The sequence below is a fragment of the Nelumbo nucifera genome, chromosome 3 (assembly GCF_055504915.1).
Source record: "Nelumbo nucifera cultivar China Antique chromosome 3, China Antique-T2T, whole genome shotgun sequence".
Lineage (NCBI taxonomy): Eukaryota > Viridiplantae > Streptophyta > Magnoliopsida > Proteales > Nelumbonaceae > Nelumbo > Nelumbo nucifera.
In genome coordinates this window covers 28,074,523-28,091,912 of record NC_142651.1, presented here as the reverse complement: position 1 = coordinate 28,091,912, position 17,390 = coordinate 28,074,523, and the positions used below count along the sequence as shown (strand labels likewise).

General features: G+C 38.7%; 1 protein-coding gene across 3 annotated transcripts in view; it reads left to right on the top strand.

Annotated features, from left to right (window-relative positions):
• The first annotated feature begins 2,778 nt into the window (after window positions 1-2,778).
• RAD4 (DNA repair protein Rad4 family) overlaps window positions 2,779-17,390 on the top strand; it is a 36,307-nt gene continuing 21,695 nt past the window's right edge. For 2 of the 3 annotated variants that reach the window (XR_736313.3, XM_010268068.3), the window contains exons 1-9: window positions 2,892-3,051; window positions 4,358-4,539; window positions 5,020-5,343; window positions 5,462-5,554; window positions 10,922-11,014; window positions 11,122-11,229; window positions 12,936-12,985; window positions 15,656-15,873; window positions 15,973-16,435. Coding sequence is in view for 2 of the 3 variants with exons in the window: in XM_010268068.3 (XP_010266370.1) it covers window positions 3,009-3,051; window positions 4,358-4,539; window positions 5,020-5,343; window positions 5,462-5,554; window positions 10,922-11,014; window positions 11,122-11,229; window positions 12,936-12,985; window positions 15,656-15,873; window positions 15,973-16,435 (1,574 nt within the window). In the remaining variant the exon portion in view is untranslated. Of the gene's footprint in view, window positions 3,052-4,357; window positions 4,540-5,019; window positions 5,344-5,461; window positions 5,555-10,921; window positions 11,015-11,121; window positions 11,230-12,935; window positions 12,986-15,655; window positions 15,874-15,972; window positions 16,436-17,390 lie in introns of all 3 variants that reach the window. The other variant, XM_010268143.3, reaches the window with a different exon arrangement.

The window sequence follows — 17,390 nt, the reverse complement described above, 5'->3', positions numbered from 1 at the left end:
GGTCGGTTTATAAATGGCCAAAGTGGAACTGATCCAATTTGGTTAAATTGGGAAATTTTTTAACCAAAGCCAACATAAAATGCTAGAAAACTGACCAACTCGGGTTGAGTTAATTGGGCTTGTTGGTTTCATCAGTTTGATAAATAAACCTATTTGAAATTAATTATTATTATTTTTGTATTATTAAAATTGTATTAAAAGTAGTGTATAAAATATGAATAATTATTAATTATTTAAAAAGTTGAAAATATAAAACAATTGTATACTATTATGTGTTTCTATTATGGTCATTTATTAGAACACACTTTTAGGGATGGCAATTTTCCCATCCCTGACGGGGACCTGACTTCCTTGACCCAATGGGGCTGGGGGTGGGGATTGTTTTGGTGGGGCGGGGGAGGGGATGAGGATTAATAGGAATCCCCCATCGAGGTTGGGGTTGGGGATGGGGATTGAGGTCCCTGCCCCACCTCGACCCCAACTATATATATCAAAACATATTTAAAAGATTATTTATAATTTAAAAATTTTATTTATTTTAAAAAATACTATTATCTGAAAATATTTTGGGGATTCAGGTCCCCACGGGGAACCCATCCTCGTTAGGGATCGGAGATGGGGGTTAATTTCAGAATCGAGGTTGGGGCCTTAGGCCCACGATTTTATTAAGGAGTGTTTGTTTTGCCCTTAGGCCCATGATTTTTTATTCCAAAAATACCCCTAACACTTTTTTTTGTATAAAAAACAAAATTGAACAAATGTAGCCAATAGAGTGGTTGCCCATGTCTTATTAAGGGCAAAAATGGTATTTCTATTTTTATTTTCTTTTGATTAAATTTATTTAAATGAACATTAGGTCAACACTATCATTTTTCACTGTCATCTAATGGAAGATTGATTAAATCCAATGCAAATTATAAGTGGTGTTTTAGTAAAATGCTAACTATAAGGTAGATTTTAGTAAATCCATGAAACTATAAGGGGTATTTTAGTGTATGACCCTTTTTATTATTTAGCTTTCTCTTAATAAATCCCGTGCATCGCACGGGTCCCCGCTAGTTGTAAGCTTAAAGGAAAAGCTTTTTTCTTTTTTTTTAAGCATGACAAAAATAAACCAACCTCAATCCTTGTATGTATGTATATGGTAAAAAGTTTATGTATGCCCTTTTATATATAATTAGTGTATATTGAATTTAATTTTTATAATCTGCACCAAAATCAATACAAGTATCAAACTTTATAATAGTATAGATAATGCTAAAAGTAAATCAACCTCAACCTTTGAGTCTTGGAAATAAGAACATTTGGCAAAAGGAAGTAGAGAAATTAGATGAACCCAGACCCAACCTAAGCCCAACTCAATCCCACAAGTTGGGCTTATTCAAGCCCACTGAATAAGTGAAAAAATTCATGCTGATAGAAAAATAAAAAGATCATGTTAAAACAGTTAGGCTATGTTTGGTGTGAAGAAAAGGGTAAGGAAAAGAAGAGAAACGTAGGGAAACCTATACAGGGTTTGTAAAGGTTTCTCTACATTTTCCTTCAAACCAATTACAGCCTTAAGCGATGTTAATGGATTTAGCTAATTGCTAAACTTGACTTGAGTCACTTGACACTAGGATCAGGTTTATTCAGGTATATAGTGGGGTTAGGATTGCCCTCCATTATTTCTAAAAGTGACACCTAAAAACCAATAAAAATAAATCAAATTTCAATTCAAATCAATGGTATTTAAGTTTTCAAAACTTATTATCAACGTTTTAAAAACCAACCTAGAAATAGAACCGCTTTGGTCATGAATTTCTGGGTCAGCGGTTCAATCATTCAGGTCAAACGGATGGTCTATTCCAATTTAAAAAAAATAAAAAACAACTAAAAGCCGTTAGTTCGGGTTAAACAGATTGATGGATTAACTGCCCACGTTAGTGAGTCAAGGACTAAGTCAATAGTTTTTGGCCAAGATATGGGTTATAGGTTAAATAGAACTAATTGCTTGAACGGTTCTGAGCCAAACGGTCCAATTGCCCAAATCAATGATGGTTGAAAACCATACTTATTATAATTATAAAAATAAAATATGTAATTAGAAGGCTGAAATCAGAATGGATCGTATTGGGTTGAACCCTACAGTGTGTGACAAGTTCAGAAAACTACATGTTACTGAGTCGCGGGTTCATGTGGAGGCAAACTCATACCCATCCCTCTAGGTCTCTACGAACAGTTTAACATATGGGATGCATATTGAAGTGACTTTAAGGGGGTGATCTTTTTTCGGATTTTGAAAAAGGGGAAAGTTGGTCAATGGTATTTTGGTTCCCAATGACCAAGAATTCTATGTTTTTTTTTTTGAAATTTATGTGGGGATCAGGGAAAGTTTATTTTCTGGGTATCATTTATTCGGATAAGTGATATCCATTTCCTAGGTGGGTAAATAACTTTCCCACCTAGGGGAAAAGTTGTCAACACTTGAATGCAAGGTTCAAAGTATCGATATGATACGAGTTTCAATTGTATCGTATCGATATTTAGAAACGGCCGAAATTTTATTTTTTTTAGTTTTTTTTTTCACATTTTGGTTTTTTAAAAAGCTTTTAACATGCCTTTTAATATTAAAAAAAATTGAGGATCCAAAACACGTGGAAACAGGCGCTTTAGACCTTACCACGTAACTATACTTACCCGGATAAGTAACTTAAAGCCAACGGGACCTAAACCGTATGATCTATTTCCCGTACGGTCATACCCTAAAGAAACCCGCAGAAGGAAGCCCGAGAGATCACGATTCACGAGTTCACGACTCACGAGTCATGACTGACGAGAGTACGAGACGTCAGTGTGTTTCACTCCGAGTTAGGTCGACTCTGATATAGTCCGGGTCAGTAATTGCCGAGTTTGTTTTGTTTTTCCCGGGAAGAATGTCTTTCCAAGGTCTACCCGTGCAAAGTTAAGACGTGCATTTTTTTTGTTCGTTCTTCTGCAACTCTTAGTGACCAAAGGAAACGTTCAAAATGCGACCTAGAAATCAGTCGAAACGGCAACGGGAATCAACGGGTACGCACTTCCAAATTCATCTTACTGTGGTTTCCTTTTCCTCCTAATTGATATCTCCATCAAACTTTCTTTCTCCCTCTTCGGCTCCCTTTCTATCTTCAGAAATTTTGTTCCAAAACCACACATTTCCCCCTTAATTTTTCTCTCCTTGGTTGAAAATATGTTATCAACTCGTATGTCCGGAATCTGAACCCTGAAATATTCTTTGGTTCGAAATGAAAGCTTTCATTGCGAAGATGATCTATTTGGCTAGTGAACGTTCAAAAAATTATTTTTCTTTTTTTTAATTTCCTTATTTTCTCTCATTCTTTTCCTTTTGCTTTTCCCTAGCTGTTGTATCTGCTTTTGTTATGCTTTATATTGGTGGTAGGTAAATTGAGGGAGTGGGGACGTGAACTTGTTTACGAAAAGAAGATGATAGTGGCACGTTCTCTGCTAGGGTTTAGATTCCTATGAACTCGGAAGTAACTCTGTTATTGCACTTGCTTCCATCGTATCGTCTAGTTCTGTTTAGGCAAGAAACAAGATGGTGGCTATTGAAATTTGTTTTCGTTTTAGGTTCATTGCGCTAGGGGTGGGCTGTGGGTCGATTAGCTCAATATGGTTGTGGTGGCAACTCGGTTGAGTTGGCACTGAATTGTTCCACTTGTGGAGTTGGTGTAATTGATTATGAGAGCTGGGATTTAATTATTTTCAATTACATTAATATCTCAACATGTAGAATGGTAAGTGTCATTCATACCTAGGAGAATAGAATGAGAAATGAGTTAATATTGACACTTTTTGTTTCTGCTTCGTGGGCTATACTCTGTTAACTTTAACTAGAAAAAAATTAAAGTGGGGCTGAGTGTCAAGAAGATCGTACTTACTCTTCTGCTTGGCCTGCTTTGGATTAGGACCCATCTTGAACAATGGTGAACTCGTAGAATCAGAAGAGAGGACACAATAGAGATAGAGGGAGAGAGAAACAAATGAAAGAGATTCGTTCTTCAAGGAGATGGGTCTCTAATGGATTGATATTTCATAGATAAGATAATTTAACTTGCATGTTTTCTCTCATTTATAGAGAGACTAGGAGATTAACAATAGATTTCTCACCAGTGGGCTGTTAAGCCAAAGAAAATTCTTTTTTATTCTTAAGTATCTAAACCAAAAAGACATATAAACATAAGTTGAAATTGAAATTGAAATATTAAATAATTCCCCTCCATGAAGATAACCGAACTCTGAACCATTGCATGCAAGTACATGGACATGTTTATTGATGTAGCATCAAGCACGTAACGGTCAGTTTTCCTTTTGGCAGGAAAGAAGGATGCAACGAAGGCTAAAGATGTTATGGAATGCAACAGTTGCACAACATTATATCATGATAATGGTTTGTCGAGAGGGGATGAAGGCAGCCTTCTGAAACAAGCAAGTTTTTGCAACTCACTAGGGAAGAAGAAAAAAGGGAGCTCCATTAGTAATTCTGAGTCTGATGCAATGGTTAGTCTCAGTGGTTCCTCTTTTCCACTTTTTTTGTACAGAAAACGTAAGGATACTTGTAGTTTAGAAGGTGAAGCATCGTACTACTTCTTTCAATTGAATTTCTTTTTCTGAAAGTCAACAGAATTAAATTCTATTCATTATCAGAAAAAACCTTGCTTTCCAACTGATAGATATCGAGGACAATTACAAGCAACTTACAGTTTTTAACTATGTTTGTGCATATATATATGTATGTATATATAGATATAGATATATATTCAATTTCTCTCTAGAATAAATGTATCCTAGTGGCACTTTTATTCATGTGTTATTACTGAGGTCCACCCATTTTACTTGATTTCAAGTTCCATGTGCTAGTTGGTATTTGTTCTATTCTCTGTGAAGTATTAAGAAAAGGTCTGACTACAGCAACAGTCAATTATGCTTTCATTTCCCACTTCCTACCTATTGATGACTTCTAATTGTTTACGTATCCAGCCAGAAGATGGACAGAATGGGAGTGATAAACAAGATATAAACATGAAAGCTACATTTGGTGCAAAGGTAGTTGGAGCTAGAGGTCAAGATCCAAATAAAAGCACTCAGCTGGAAAGAAAAGTTGAGGAGCCAATTATTTCCTGTACTTATCCTGGTCAGGAAGAAGATATGGATGAGTCAGACTGGGAGGATGGTTCTATACCCGTCTCAAATTCTAGATCCTATCATCTTAATAATCTCACAGGGGAGGTGACTGTTGAATTCAGTGAGTCACTGTCTCCTGCTAAGCGGAAGTCTATTCGAAGAGCTTCTGTTGAAGACAAGGTAACTCAAAAAGCATTATGTAACATTTTTGAAAGTTTTGTTGGGGATTTTATTCTTCTGATTGTGACTTTTCTTTTATGAACAGTTTTAAGATTTTTCCCCTTTGCCATCCTTCCAGGAATTGGCTGAGCTTGTGCATAAGGTGCATTTGCTATGCTTAATAGCACGAGGAAGATTAATTGACAAAGCTTGCAATGATCCTCTTATTCAGGTACTTCCTTGCATTGTGCAACATAGAGGCATGGAATGCTTGTGTACACTTTCAATTCCTTGTTATTTTGTTTTCTCTTGTTTAGTCTATTGTTACTGTTAGGTAACTGCCTAACTCGGGGACTTTTCGAGGAAGCCTGCCTCCTGAACGAGAGAGAGAGAGAGAGAGAGAGATTGTATTCCCAAAATCAATAATTCCTCTTCTGGCTTCCTTTCGTTATTTATAACACTTTCGATACAATTTTGTTATTTAGTTTGTTCTAGTGGTTGGCTGTCAGTTACATTACTTAAAGGCTGACGTGGCCTTTTCTTATACACTTGTCTCTCTATTCCCTTTATTTGTGTCTCAACAGTCCCTCCTCCCTCGAAAGCGACCTTGCCCTCAAGGTCAAGATGTGGAAATCTATTCTGTAAGTCCAAGTAAGGTTCCCAAGTTGCATCTTCAAGTGGGAGACCTGACCATACCACCAATGCCTCTGGTTCGATGTGATTCCCTTTGCGTATCCACCTGAAATCTGTTATCTAGGTGGGCTTAGTTTGGACTTGGCCATCTTCTGAGAATGATGGGAGGGTGGTTGTTGTTATTGCTCCTGTTTTTGGCCATTTCTTTAATAGAGATACATGAAATACAGGGTGCAATTTTGATGTTGCTGGAAGGTCAAGCCTGTATGCCACAGACCCAATGCGTTCCACAATCCGAAATGGGCCGAAGTACCTTGGGCTCAGTTTGTTCCACCTGTGGCCTGCTACTGAAACTTGCATGTGTGGTTGTAGTTTAAGGAAGACTTGCTCCCCAATCTGGTGCTGGACAGGCCTATGCTTTTTGTTGTAAGAGTGCCATCCATTGTTGGGCTCGACGGAGGTGGGATTTGAGATCTTGTAACACCCTATCTCGCTAGAGGAGTTGGTCTTCCATTGCTGCTACTGCTGTAGACCCTTTCTCATATGGGAGTAGGGGAGGTGGGTCCTGTCCATATAGATCCCAGAAGGGAGTCATTCTTGCTGCGCTGTGATACGTGGTATTGTACCACCATTCCGCCCAATGAAGCCACTTGAGCCACTGACATGGCCTATCCCCTACATAGCACCTTAGATAGGTTTCCAAACTTCGGTTGACCACCTCAGCTTGCCCATCTGTTTGAGGATAGTAGCTGGTAGATTTGAAGAGTTTCACTCCCTGTAGTCGAAAAAGTTCTGCCCAGAAACGACTCATAAAAATTGGGTCGTGGTTTGAGACAATAGAGTTAGGGGTACCATGCAGTCGTGCCACCTCCTTAGTAAAAATCTTAGCTACCATTGAAGCTGTAAAGGGGTGGGAAAGAGGGAGAAAATGGCAGTATTTGGTGAATCTATCAACAACTACGAGAATGACGGACTTGCCATAGGAAAGGGGAAGCCCTGTTATGAAGTCCATGGATATATCCGCCTACACTTGTGTAGGAATTGGGAGTGGTTGTAGTAGACCTGCTGGAGACTAGGTATCAGCCTTATTTTTCTGGAAAATGACGCATTCGGCTATGAATTTTTGGACCGAATTCCGTATGCCTTTCCAGTGGAATTGGGTGGCTAGTCTCTTGTAAGTGTGCAAAATCCCTGAGTGTCCTCCTGCTGGTGATGAGTGGAACACTTCAAGAAGCTGCTGAATATGGGCTGAATCTTGTGGTATCACCATTCGACATTTATACAATAGCAAGTTATTCTCCACTGTGTACCCTGGGTGGCTAGAAGGGTTCTCTTGAACCTGTGAACGCAGCTTGTTCAGTTGTGGGTGTCTTTCAGCTTCTTCCCTTAACTGACTCATGATGGAACACATTGGGCCCGTGAGAAGTAATGGAAATAGTTGTGGTTGGCGTGACAACGCATCCGCCACCTTGTTACTGTGCCCTGCCTTGTATTTAATGACATAATCGTAGCCGAGTAATTTGGCTATCCATCGCTATTGTTCCGGGGATAGTACGGACTACTCTAACAGAAATTTCAGGCTATGGTGGTTAGTTCGTATGATGAACCTTCTCCCTAGAAGGTAGGGTTGCCACCTCTGAACTGCGAGAACAATTGCTATCAGTTCGCGTTCGTATACTGACTTGGCCCATTTTTGTGCTGTCATTGCTTTGTTGAAAAATGCTAGTGGCCTTTCTTCTTGCATGAGGACCGCACCTACTCCTTGGCTTGACACATCGCATTCAATGATGAAGTCCTTTGAGAAGTTTGGAAGTGCGAGCGTCGGTGGGGACAAGACAGTTGTTTTGAGCATCTCGAAGGCCTGTTGGGCCTCCCTAGTCCAGCAGAAACCATTCTTCTTAAGTAAACTTGTCAAGGGGGCAGCAATCAGTCCATACCCTCTGATGAATTGCCGGTAGTACCCTGTTAGACCCAAGAAGCCCCGTAACTCCTTAACATTTTGAGGTCGGGGCCAATTTATCATGCTTGAGATCTTTTCCGGGTCTGTTGCTACAATGCCGTTTTCGACTACGTGCCCTAAGTAGTGTACTTGAGTCTGTCCCAATGCGCACTTTGACTCCTTTGCAAAGAGTTTATGAGTCCTTAGTAGTTCCAAGGTGATTTGTAGATGTACTAGGTGTTCGTCCCATGTAGTGCTATATACAAGTATATCATAAAAAAATGAGTATAAATTTGCGCAAATGGGGTCGAAATATGTCATTCATAAGTGCTTGGAACGTAGCTGGCGCATTGGTCAACCCAAACGGCATGACCAAAAACTCATAATGCCCCTCGTGTGTACGAAAGGCGGTCTTGTGAATGTCACCCTCATGGACCCGAATTTGATGATATCCCGATCTCAGGTCTAGTTTAGAGAATATTGTGGCCCGACCGAGTTCATCTAGTAGTTCATTGATTACCGGTATGGGAAATTGATCCTTCACAGTAATGTTGTTCAGGGCCCTATAGTCTATACAAAACTGCCATGTCCCATCCTTCTTTTTCACAAGTAATACCGGCAAGGAGAATGGGCTTTGGCTGGGTTGTATAATTTTTCTATCAAGCATATCTTGCACTTGTCTCTCAATCTCTAGTTTTTGAAAATAGGGGTAACGATAGGGCCTTACATTTGTGGGTGCCGTTCTGGGCAGCAATGGAATGCAATGATCATGGGCATGTCTCGGTGGTAGTTCCTTAGGCTCTTGGAAGATCACTAAAAACTTCTGAAGTAGCTGCTGTAGTTGTATGTGGGCTTCTTCGGATCTGCTAGAGTTACTTCCTTGGGCTAGAATTGGGCCGTTCCCGTGGGAGTCTATCTGCATTAAAATGATGTGGGCTGGGTCTGCTGCCTGTTTTCTTAGTGTGGCGAAACTAATGGGTCCTGGATCCTTGGACAGCTGTCCTTGAATATGCACCTGTGAGCTGCTCACTTGAAAGTCCATTGTGAGACGGGCCTAGTCACATATCACCGGCCCTAGTTGCCTTAACCATTGGACTCCGAGAACTACATCTGCTCCACTGATTTCTAGGGGATGTAGATCTACCTCGAACTCGTGTCCTTGTATCTTCACTTTTAATCCTGTGCATGTACTATCGCACACCAGGTTGCTCCCATTAGCTACGTGCACCCGGAATGCTGTACATGGTTGGACCGGAATCCCTAGTTGTTTGACCAATGTTTGGGTAATGAAGTTGAGAGTGCTACCACTATCTATAAGAACCGACACATGGCGCCCTTATACCAGTCTGGTTACTCTCATAGTTTGAGAGGAGGCAAGACTGGTCAAGGCTTGTAGGGATACTTCCGGGTATTCCTTTGTCCATTGCCCCCATTCTTGGTTGTCCACTGGCTCATCAATGTCTACTGATTGCTCGGCGTTTTTGGTTTCGGGCTGAAGGAAGAATACTTGCGGGATCTTACAGCGATGGCCCAGTCCGAATTTGTCTCCACATGCATAACAAAGGCCCTTTTCTCGTTGGGCTTGCATTTCAGCCCAGGTTAACCTCTTGGCTGAGCCAGGGCCTGAACCAGAGTTGGCTTCCTTGCTTGTGATTCCTACTCCTGGTCTGGACTCCAGTTCACCCAAGATACCCGGTTATGGATTCGGTATACCTGGTCTGACCGCAGCTCCCAAAGGTCGATTAATCCTTCTTGCCCGATTTAGTTTGTCTTCATGGAGTCGAGCTAAGGCTGTGCGTCAAGAACGGTGGTGGGTTGCATGGCTTTAACCTCCAGCCGTAATTCTTCCCTGAGTCCACCAACAAAACTGCCGACAAGTGCGTTTTCTGGCCACCCTTGCATGCGCACAACTAACCTTTCGAACGCCATCTGATAATCTTGGACGGAGCCGGTCTGTCGTAGCTTAGCGAGGATTTCATCATAGTTTTCAAAAGCCGAGACTCCAAATCTCATGGTTAAGGCATCGGTGAAGTCCACCCATGTGGCTCTTGGGTGCCGTCGCCGGTACCACTGATACCAGGCGATCGCCTCCCCTTCCAGGTGTGCGGAAAGCTAATGGAACACAATCAGGTCCCTGCGTATCGTGGTAATCGAAGTACCTTTCAGTTCGCAGAAGCCAGGACGTGGGATCTCCCCCTGCGAAGACGGGAAACTCGATTCTTGCCGTTCTTGATCCGCTTCGATGACTGGTGTGACTACGTTCTTCTTGCCCTTCCCGATTCGGCACAGAGAGAGAGAGAGAGAGAGATTGTATTCCCAAAATCAATAATTCCTCTTCTGGCTTCCTTTCCTTATTTAAATTCTGTTATATCAGCCTCTCCACTTGTCCAGTTTGTTATTTAGTTTGTTCTAGTGGTTGGTTGTCAATTACATTACTTAAAGGCTGATGTGGCCTTTTCTTGTACACTTGTCTCTCTACTCCCTTTATTTGTGTCTCAACAGTTACTTCTTTTGTTAATATTGATGCGACTTAGGCGTTTTCTTCTTCTAATCTACTATTGTCAGTCATATCTAGTTCACATGAACTCAGTCACATCTGTTTTTTTTCTTGTACATGTGCATGTCTTTTACTTTTTGGAAGTCGATCATGTTTTTTCATTTCAACCAAGGAGACATCATCTGCAACTCCTCATGCAAGATTCTTCATAATTCCATTAATCTCTTTTAAGGACTTTGCAGCTTTATGGATACTTTGTTTTTACAGTTTGCAATCTACATTAAGCACTTTTGTATATAGTTTACCAAATGAGGAAAAATGTCTTTAGTTGGCAATCCATATCTGACTGGTTGACTTTGTCCTTTGGTGGCAGTGGCACAAACTCTTTTTGGGTTCATAAACAATGGTTATTCCTCTGAAAATTTTATTATAATTTGTTTTCTTTTTTTAATTTTATCTCTTGTATCCACCAAGTAATACAGGGTTTGCATGATATGTTAGTTCTAAGGAGATTCACTTTCTTATGTCAGGCTTCATTACTTTCACTTCTTCCAAAACACCTAATGAGGATAGCAGAAGTCCCAAAACTGACTGTTAATGTATTGGCACCTCTTGTCAGTTGGGTATGTGCTATTTCCATTTGAAAATCTAGTTAATTTCACTTTCAGTTTGTTGATGTTATTCCTATAGATTATTTTGATTCCTTATGGATGCTTATGTATATCTGCAGTTCCATGATAACTTCCATCTTAAAGGCCCAAGCAGTTCAGATTCAGATAGATCCTTTAAGGCTGCCCTTGCCCATGCTCTTGAAACACGTGCAGGGGCAGCAGAGGAGGTATGTTGATCTTGTTTCTAATATCATGCAACTGAAAGTACATATTAAATACTGAATTTTATAGTTTATCTACTTCTGAAGAATATTGACCTGGCAAACACTCGACATTGTTTCCTGAAGCAATGATGGTCTTGTTAGGGCATAATTCATGTGATGTGTGTGTTGATTTTACTAGCATTCTTGTCCATTCTCTACTTTCTTTTATACAATAATTGTATGGAACATTTGAAGTGTGTTATTGATAAAAAAAATTGTGTGGAACATTGAAGATGACCAACGATCAATTGGGAATAAAGGTCAATAAACTATTTCAAATTAGAAATGAATGTATTCAGAGAACTTAGGGTGAGCTGCAAAAGGTGATAAATTTTGAGAAAGTTGGTTAAGATGGTCGGGTCAACTGGTCAAGTGTCATTATGTGCAAATTGACATTAGAAACAATGAACTGTGAAACATAACAACCTAATGGATCAAATGCAGGTCACCTGAATAGAGCACCATGCAGCCTAATGTAACGAATAATTAATCATAATCATGTAATTCTACACAAACTATGTATTGATGAGCTATGAAACTTTGATTTTGTTTAAAACAAATAAGGTCAATTTAAGCTGGAGTTGACTAATTACATTAATACATTTTCTCAAGAAAGCCCATTTTTACTACAAACTGGAGCAGCTTGTGTTACTCATTTACTCATGATAACCATTGATGATATCTTATTTTCAAATTATGTTTCATAATGATTGTCACATTAGTCTTTGATATTAAGCACCTTTTAGACTTAGCCAGATGCCTTGCTTAGTCTCAAATACACATTTAATAAATTTACATTAATCTCATTGAGTTGAAGGTTCCTTAGCCAGAATGTGCATTTCTGTTCTATTGTATTTCTTAAACTGGCCAAGAATCCACATGCTGCTTTACTTGGAAGTTTTTACTCATTATTCACCCCAAGTAGGATTGGAATACCTAATCATAGGGCTGTCAATGGGTTGGATCTACCTGACAGATCCGAATTGACTGAACCAGTTATGTTTGTTCTGGCTCTGTGATTTTGTACCAATTAGTCATTGGATCAGGACCGGTTCTTGCTGTTCCGAACTGATTCAGACCTGAATTGATTATATAGTTAATAATATATAAAGGTCTCTTGTTTTTTTTTTGTAATTTTTGTTATATTTTATATCTAAAAGAGTAAATTTCATAAACATAACAACACATTTTATCAACATATAAACAGTTTACTATTTTAGTTTCAGTTTTATTAAGGTTATGTTATCAAGATGAAGTTCTAATTTGTTATTATCATTGGTAATTATAGGTGCAATGTATAATTGGGTCTAATCAGGCCAGACCTGATTGTCCCAATTAATAATTGGTTTGGTTTTGCATCTTTCATATTTGTCCGATTAGTAATTGGAATGGGACTGATGCATCCTGTCCCGAACCAGATTCCGACCTATTGACATCGATACCTTATACTAATAAGGTTCTGATGACAATGGTGTTTCCACATACACACACACACGCACGTGCATATGTTTTGATCAGGGATGGTGTTTCTGTGCATATATCTCTGCTAGGGGTGACTGCTATGTCTCTGTAGGAAGGTTAGAGATTGAGAATGTTTTATTGTGGAAGAAGTTAAAAAATTTGTTTTTTTTTTCATTTTTTGGGAAGTTACAGGTTTATCCATTTTGCAGGTTGCTGCATTGTCTGTGGCACTATTCAGAGCTCTTGATCTTACAACCCGGTATGACACTGTTGCTTTTTTGGCAATGAACACAGCATGGGACCCTTGCAAATAGTGATTTTTATGACCATTTCTTTTGATGTGAATCTGAAAAATTATAGAATATGGTTGTTGATCATCTAGGCAATCTTCCACAGGATAAATATGCAAAACCTGTTACAATGAATGGAGCATGAATGAGCTTACTATGGTTTTTTTGGTAGGTATTTTAGGTGTGAGCTAGGGTATAAGGAATTAAGGATTATGGAATAGGGGAAAAGATTCAAAAGAAAGTTGAAAAATGTTTTAGTTCTATACAATTAGGAATAATTTTAGGATAGATTTCTTGATAGAATTAGGGTCTAGTTTAAAGTTGATTGTTTTGTACGAGGGATGTTCACTGATGAAATTAGGATGTTGGATGGACTCCTGATGGAGTGCTCCATTAACTAGAGTTTGTGAAGAAAACTAGGGCTATCATCTATCAATTATGGCGTAGGAATGTCAATTCATACTCTTCGTAATTCTCATATAATCATAATAATTGAAACATGCACCCATTGTCTGGGGTAGGGGTAGGTAGATAGCCTGCTTTTTTCTGTTGAGATGCTTGGCACTATGTTTCTGATGTACTAGTATTTTTCTTTATGTCACTAACAGACTTGCTTGATTAGTTATCTATATATTATTTATCAAAAAAAGAGTTATATTTTTTTGATGAATAACTGAAGCATTTCATTAAAACTGAAATACCTAACTGCTCACCAAGATGGGCAGCAGGCCCAATAGTACGAGGCTAGCCCCTAAAATGAAGGAGCCCAAACTACCATAAAAAATACAGATTACAACCTGGCCCTGGGTAACCTCATTAAAGCTGTTTTCTTACCTCCTCTGCCCTAGCTAAAGAATCTGCCAATGTATTAGCACTTCTAGGAACCAAATTGAATGAGCTATTCAAAAGCTAGAGGATGTGCCAATCTCACCATCAACCTGAAATTTCAAGGGGTCATGCTTGACTTCTCATGCAGCTGATTATTGTTTCAGTCTTCCTCTATTTGCACATCCTTCATTCCTTTTCTTTTTTTTTATCAGTAACCAACCATTTTATTAACTAACTAAAAGAGAACTGTGCAACAATACATTCACCCATTAGGTGATGAAAGAAAGAGTTTATCCTTCATTCCTTTCAACGTCATCGGTTTTAACCTTGAACCAAGGCCTGCAATTCAGCTCTTAAAGAGTTACCAATGTAAATTGGCCCATAGCAATTCAGTAAAATATTACCATTGTTGTCCGTAATTGCACATTTGCACCCCCAACTTCTGACTCACCAAAGCAATTCAGCCCTAGTTGCTTGATCAGTTATTGATAAGAAAAGAAAAAAAGGAATCACTTTCTTTCAGCACTGGGTATTAGCTGGGTCATGCCAAGCACTGTGAAGGAGCTGCTGAATAGCTGGGAGCTGCAGGGACTGTTAAAGCTTGCAAGAAACATCTGGGAGATCATTCTGGCTGCTGTTATTAGCTTTATATGGACAGAGAGAGACAAAAGGATTTTCTGTAACACATGCAAAGATTCAGAAGATCTTATTGCTTTTGTCTTTGGAAAACTCCTGTCTTGGGTCTCGGCTGTCAAGGGGTTTCAGACCACCCAACTGGGGGCTAGGTTGGGTTCTGGGAATTTCTGGAATTTGTAATGGCTTGAAATCCATGCTGTCTTGACCTAAAAGATAATTTTGGGGGGACCCTCTTGTATTATTATCTCTGATTTAACAAATTTTTACCTTACCTTTAGTCAAAAAAAGAAAATCAGAAGACTTGTTTAAAATGAATCTTACTTGTTTTTAACACCTTATAAACAAAATTTTTCACCATAAAGATAAAGCAGAAGTTAATAAAGACTGAAACTACTAAAAATATAGAAATGAGGCAAGTGGTGAAGTTCTGGAATTGTACAACCAAACTGTGGGCAACCCAATTTCAGATTTTTAATCTTTTTGATGAAGGTAAACTGTGTGTGTTTGTCTACATATACACACTGGTTTTATCTCTTTTTGGTTTTCATGTACATAGAGGTTCTGTATAAGAGGTCAGGCTTTACAAAAGGAACAAGTACTGGGATATTCCTTGAAAAGCTGCTACATTGAAAGCCATGATATAAGTACTGCTTTACTTATAAACAAGCACAAGAGTACCTACTGCTTTTCTAAGGATCAGATCTTCAGAGGAAATGTTGTGTTCAAAAATATGTCAGTTCCACCCCAACCATATTGTCCATATAATCACAAAAGGCAGCATAGACCATAAGATGCTACTGTATTTGCTGAGCCCCTTTAATGCTGGACCAAAAAGAGAAGATGTAGTTTTCTGGGAAGCACCGATTCAACCTAAAAATCTGAAGTGATACCAAAGAGTCTCCCTAACTCTGCAAATCTGTATTATTATAGTTTCCTGAATAATCCATGTATTCTTTCTGTGTTTTTAAAAAAGTTCAAAATTTGGTTTGCTTTGTTAAAGATGTCAATATGTGTATGATACCTGAATACTATGCTTAATAGTAATAAGAACTTGGGAATCTAGAATATTGTCTGCTGATTTTCTTTTTAACTTATAAATAAATAAAGGTAATCTGAAGTACATATTGCAATTTAGCAAAAACAGTACAACAATTGCAATTGTGAATATATTTCAGGTTCGTGTCTGTGCTGGATGTGGCCTCTCTCAAACCAGAAGTTGACATGCCTGGCTGTTCAAACCAAGATGCAACTAGGAAGGAGATGGGGATTTTTAATTCTTCCACATTGATGGTTTCCAGGCTGAATCAGGCTGCATTGTCTCCCTCTCCCATTCAGTTATCATTAGACAAAACAACGCCCAAAGGAGACATTGCCCATGAATCTTCTCATAAAGGTAAATGTGAAATCACAGAAAGAAACTAAACATGCAAGACCAATGGATCTAGTGATATTGCACTTCCTGATTAGTTGAATGACATAACTGGGTTTTTAGATTCAAAGGCAAGCAATGATAATACTGAATCATGTCTTACCAAAAAAGCTGAAGGTTCAAAGAGGAAAGGCGATCTAGAGTTTGAGCTACAATTGGAAATGGCTCTTTCTGCCACTGCAGCAGGTATTTGTGAGGGTGATGCAGGCCCAGATTTAAAAGAGCTGCATACTACATCAGGTTTTCCTTCATTGAGAAGGTTGAAAAGAATTAAAACTGAAGATTCCATAGTTTCTTCCCAAGGAGTCTCTACTGCACTTGGATCAAGAAAAGTAGGACCTCCACTGCATTGGGCAGAAGTCTATTGTAATGGAGAAAACTTGACAGGGAAGTGGGTGCATATTGATGCTGCCAATGCATTTCTTGATGGTGAGCACAAAGTAGAAGCTGCAGTAACTGCCTGCAGAACGTCTCTGAGATATGTAGTTGCTTTTGCTGGGCATGGGGCCAAAGATGTGACTCGCAGGTTTTGCCTCCTAATTTTCTATGTAAATTTCATTCATTTTTATAACTTTACAGTAAATTAAATGACAATATCAATTCCAATAGATTTTTGAGATGAAAGATCGTACAGGTGTTATTTTATTTTCAATGTTGTGTTATGAACCTCTGAGATTGGGCAAGTATCTCATCTGTTGACAAGTGCTACTTAATTGGAAAATTTGTCTTTTTCTACTTTATACAAATGGAGGGCTTATTTGTAATTTACTTTTATTAGTATAAAGATCGATGAGAGGCTATGCTCAATGACTTAGGCTCTCTAACTGTGCAAAATCTGTATATGGTACACAGATAATAAAGAAAGAAAGAATAGAGCAGAAGAGAGAAGAGAAAGAACATAGCAGGAATGTGAAGAGAGTACCTTCCGACTGAGAGAAAACTCAAATCTCCCAGTTGGCCAGGTAATAACTGAAAGCAAATATGTATATATATACTGTTTAAGAACTTATTGTGTTTCCTAAACTACCCCATTTAAGTAATAATGAAAATACATGTATATCCCTGATCTAAATGAGAATAGAACACCATAAATAACATATTAGCTATTCTCTCAATACTCCCCATCAAGTTGGTTTGTATATATGTTATATAGGCTCAGTAAAGAATTTCAAGGTTAGCAATAAACTCCAATCCTTCATTTATCAAAAAAGAAAAAAAAACTCCAATCATTCCATCATTGAGACTAAGTCTTGACCATCCCAGCCTGACTCAATATATCATTAGTTTGGGTTGGTTGAGAGCATTTCTGGGCTTGGGTTAGAAAATTTAAATCTGATGTATGCTTGAGTTGGACTTGGATTAGGGTGGGTTGACCTGATCCCAGCCCAACATCGTACTATGGGATTATATTTTTGTATGCTTTCATAAAGATGTTTAATGGCCTGGAGAGTTTGTTTTAGGCTGGTTGGTTTTGAGTCTTT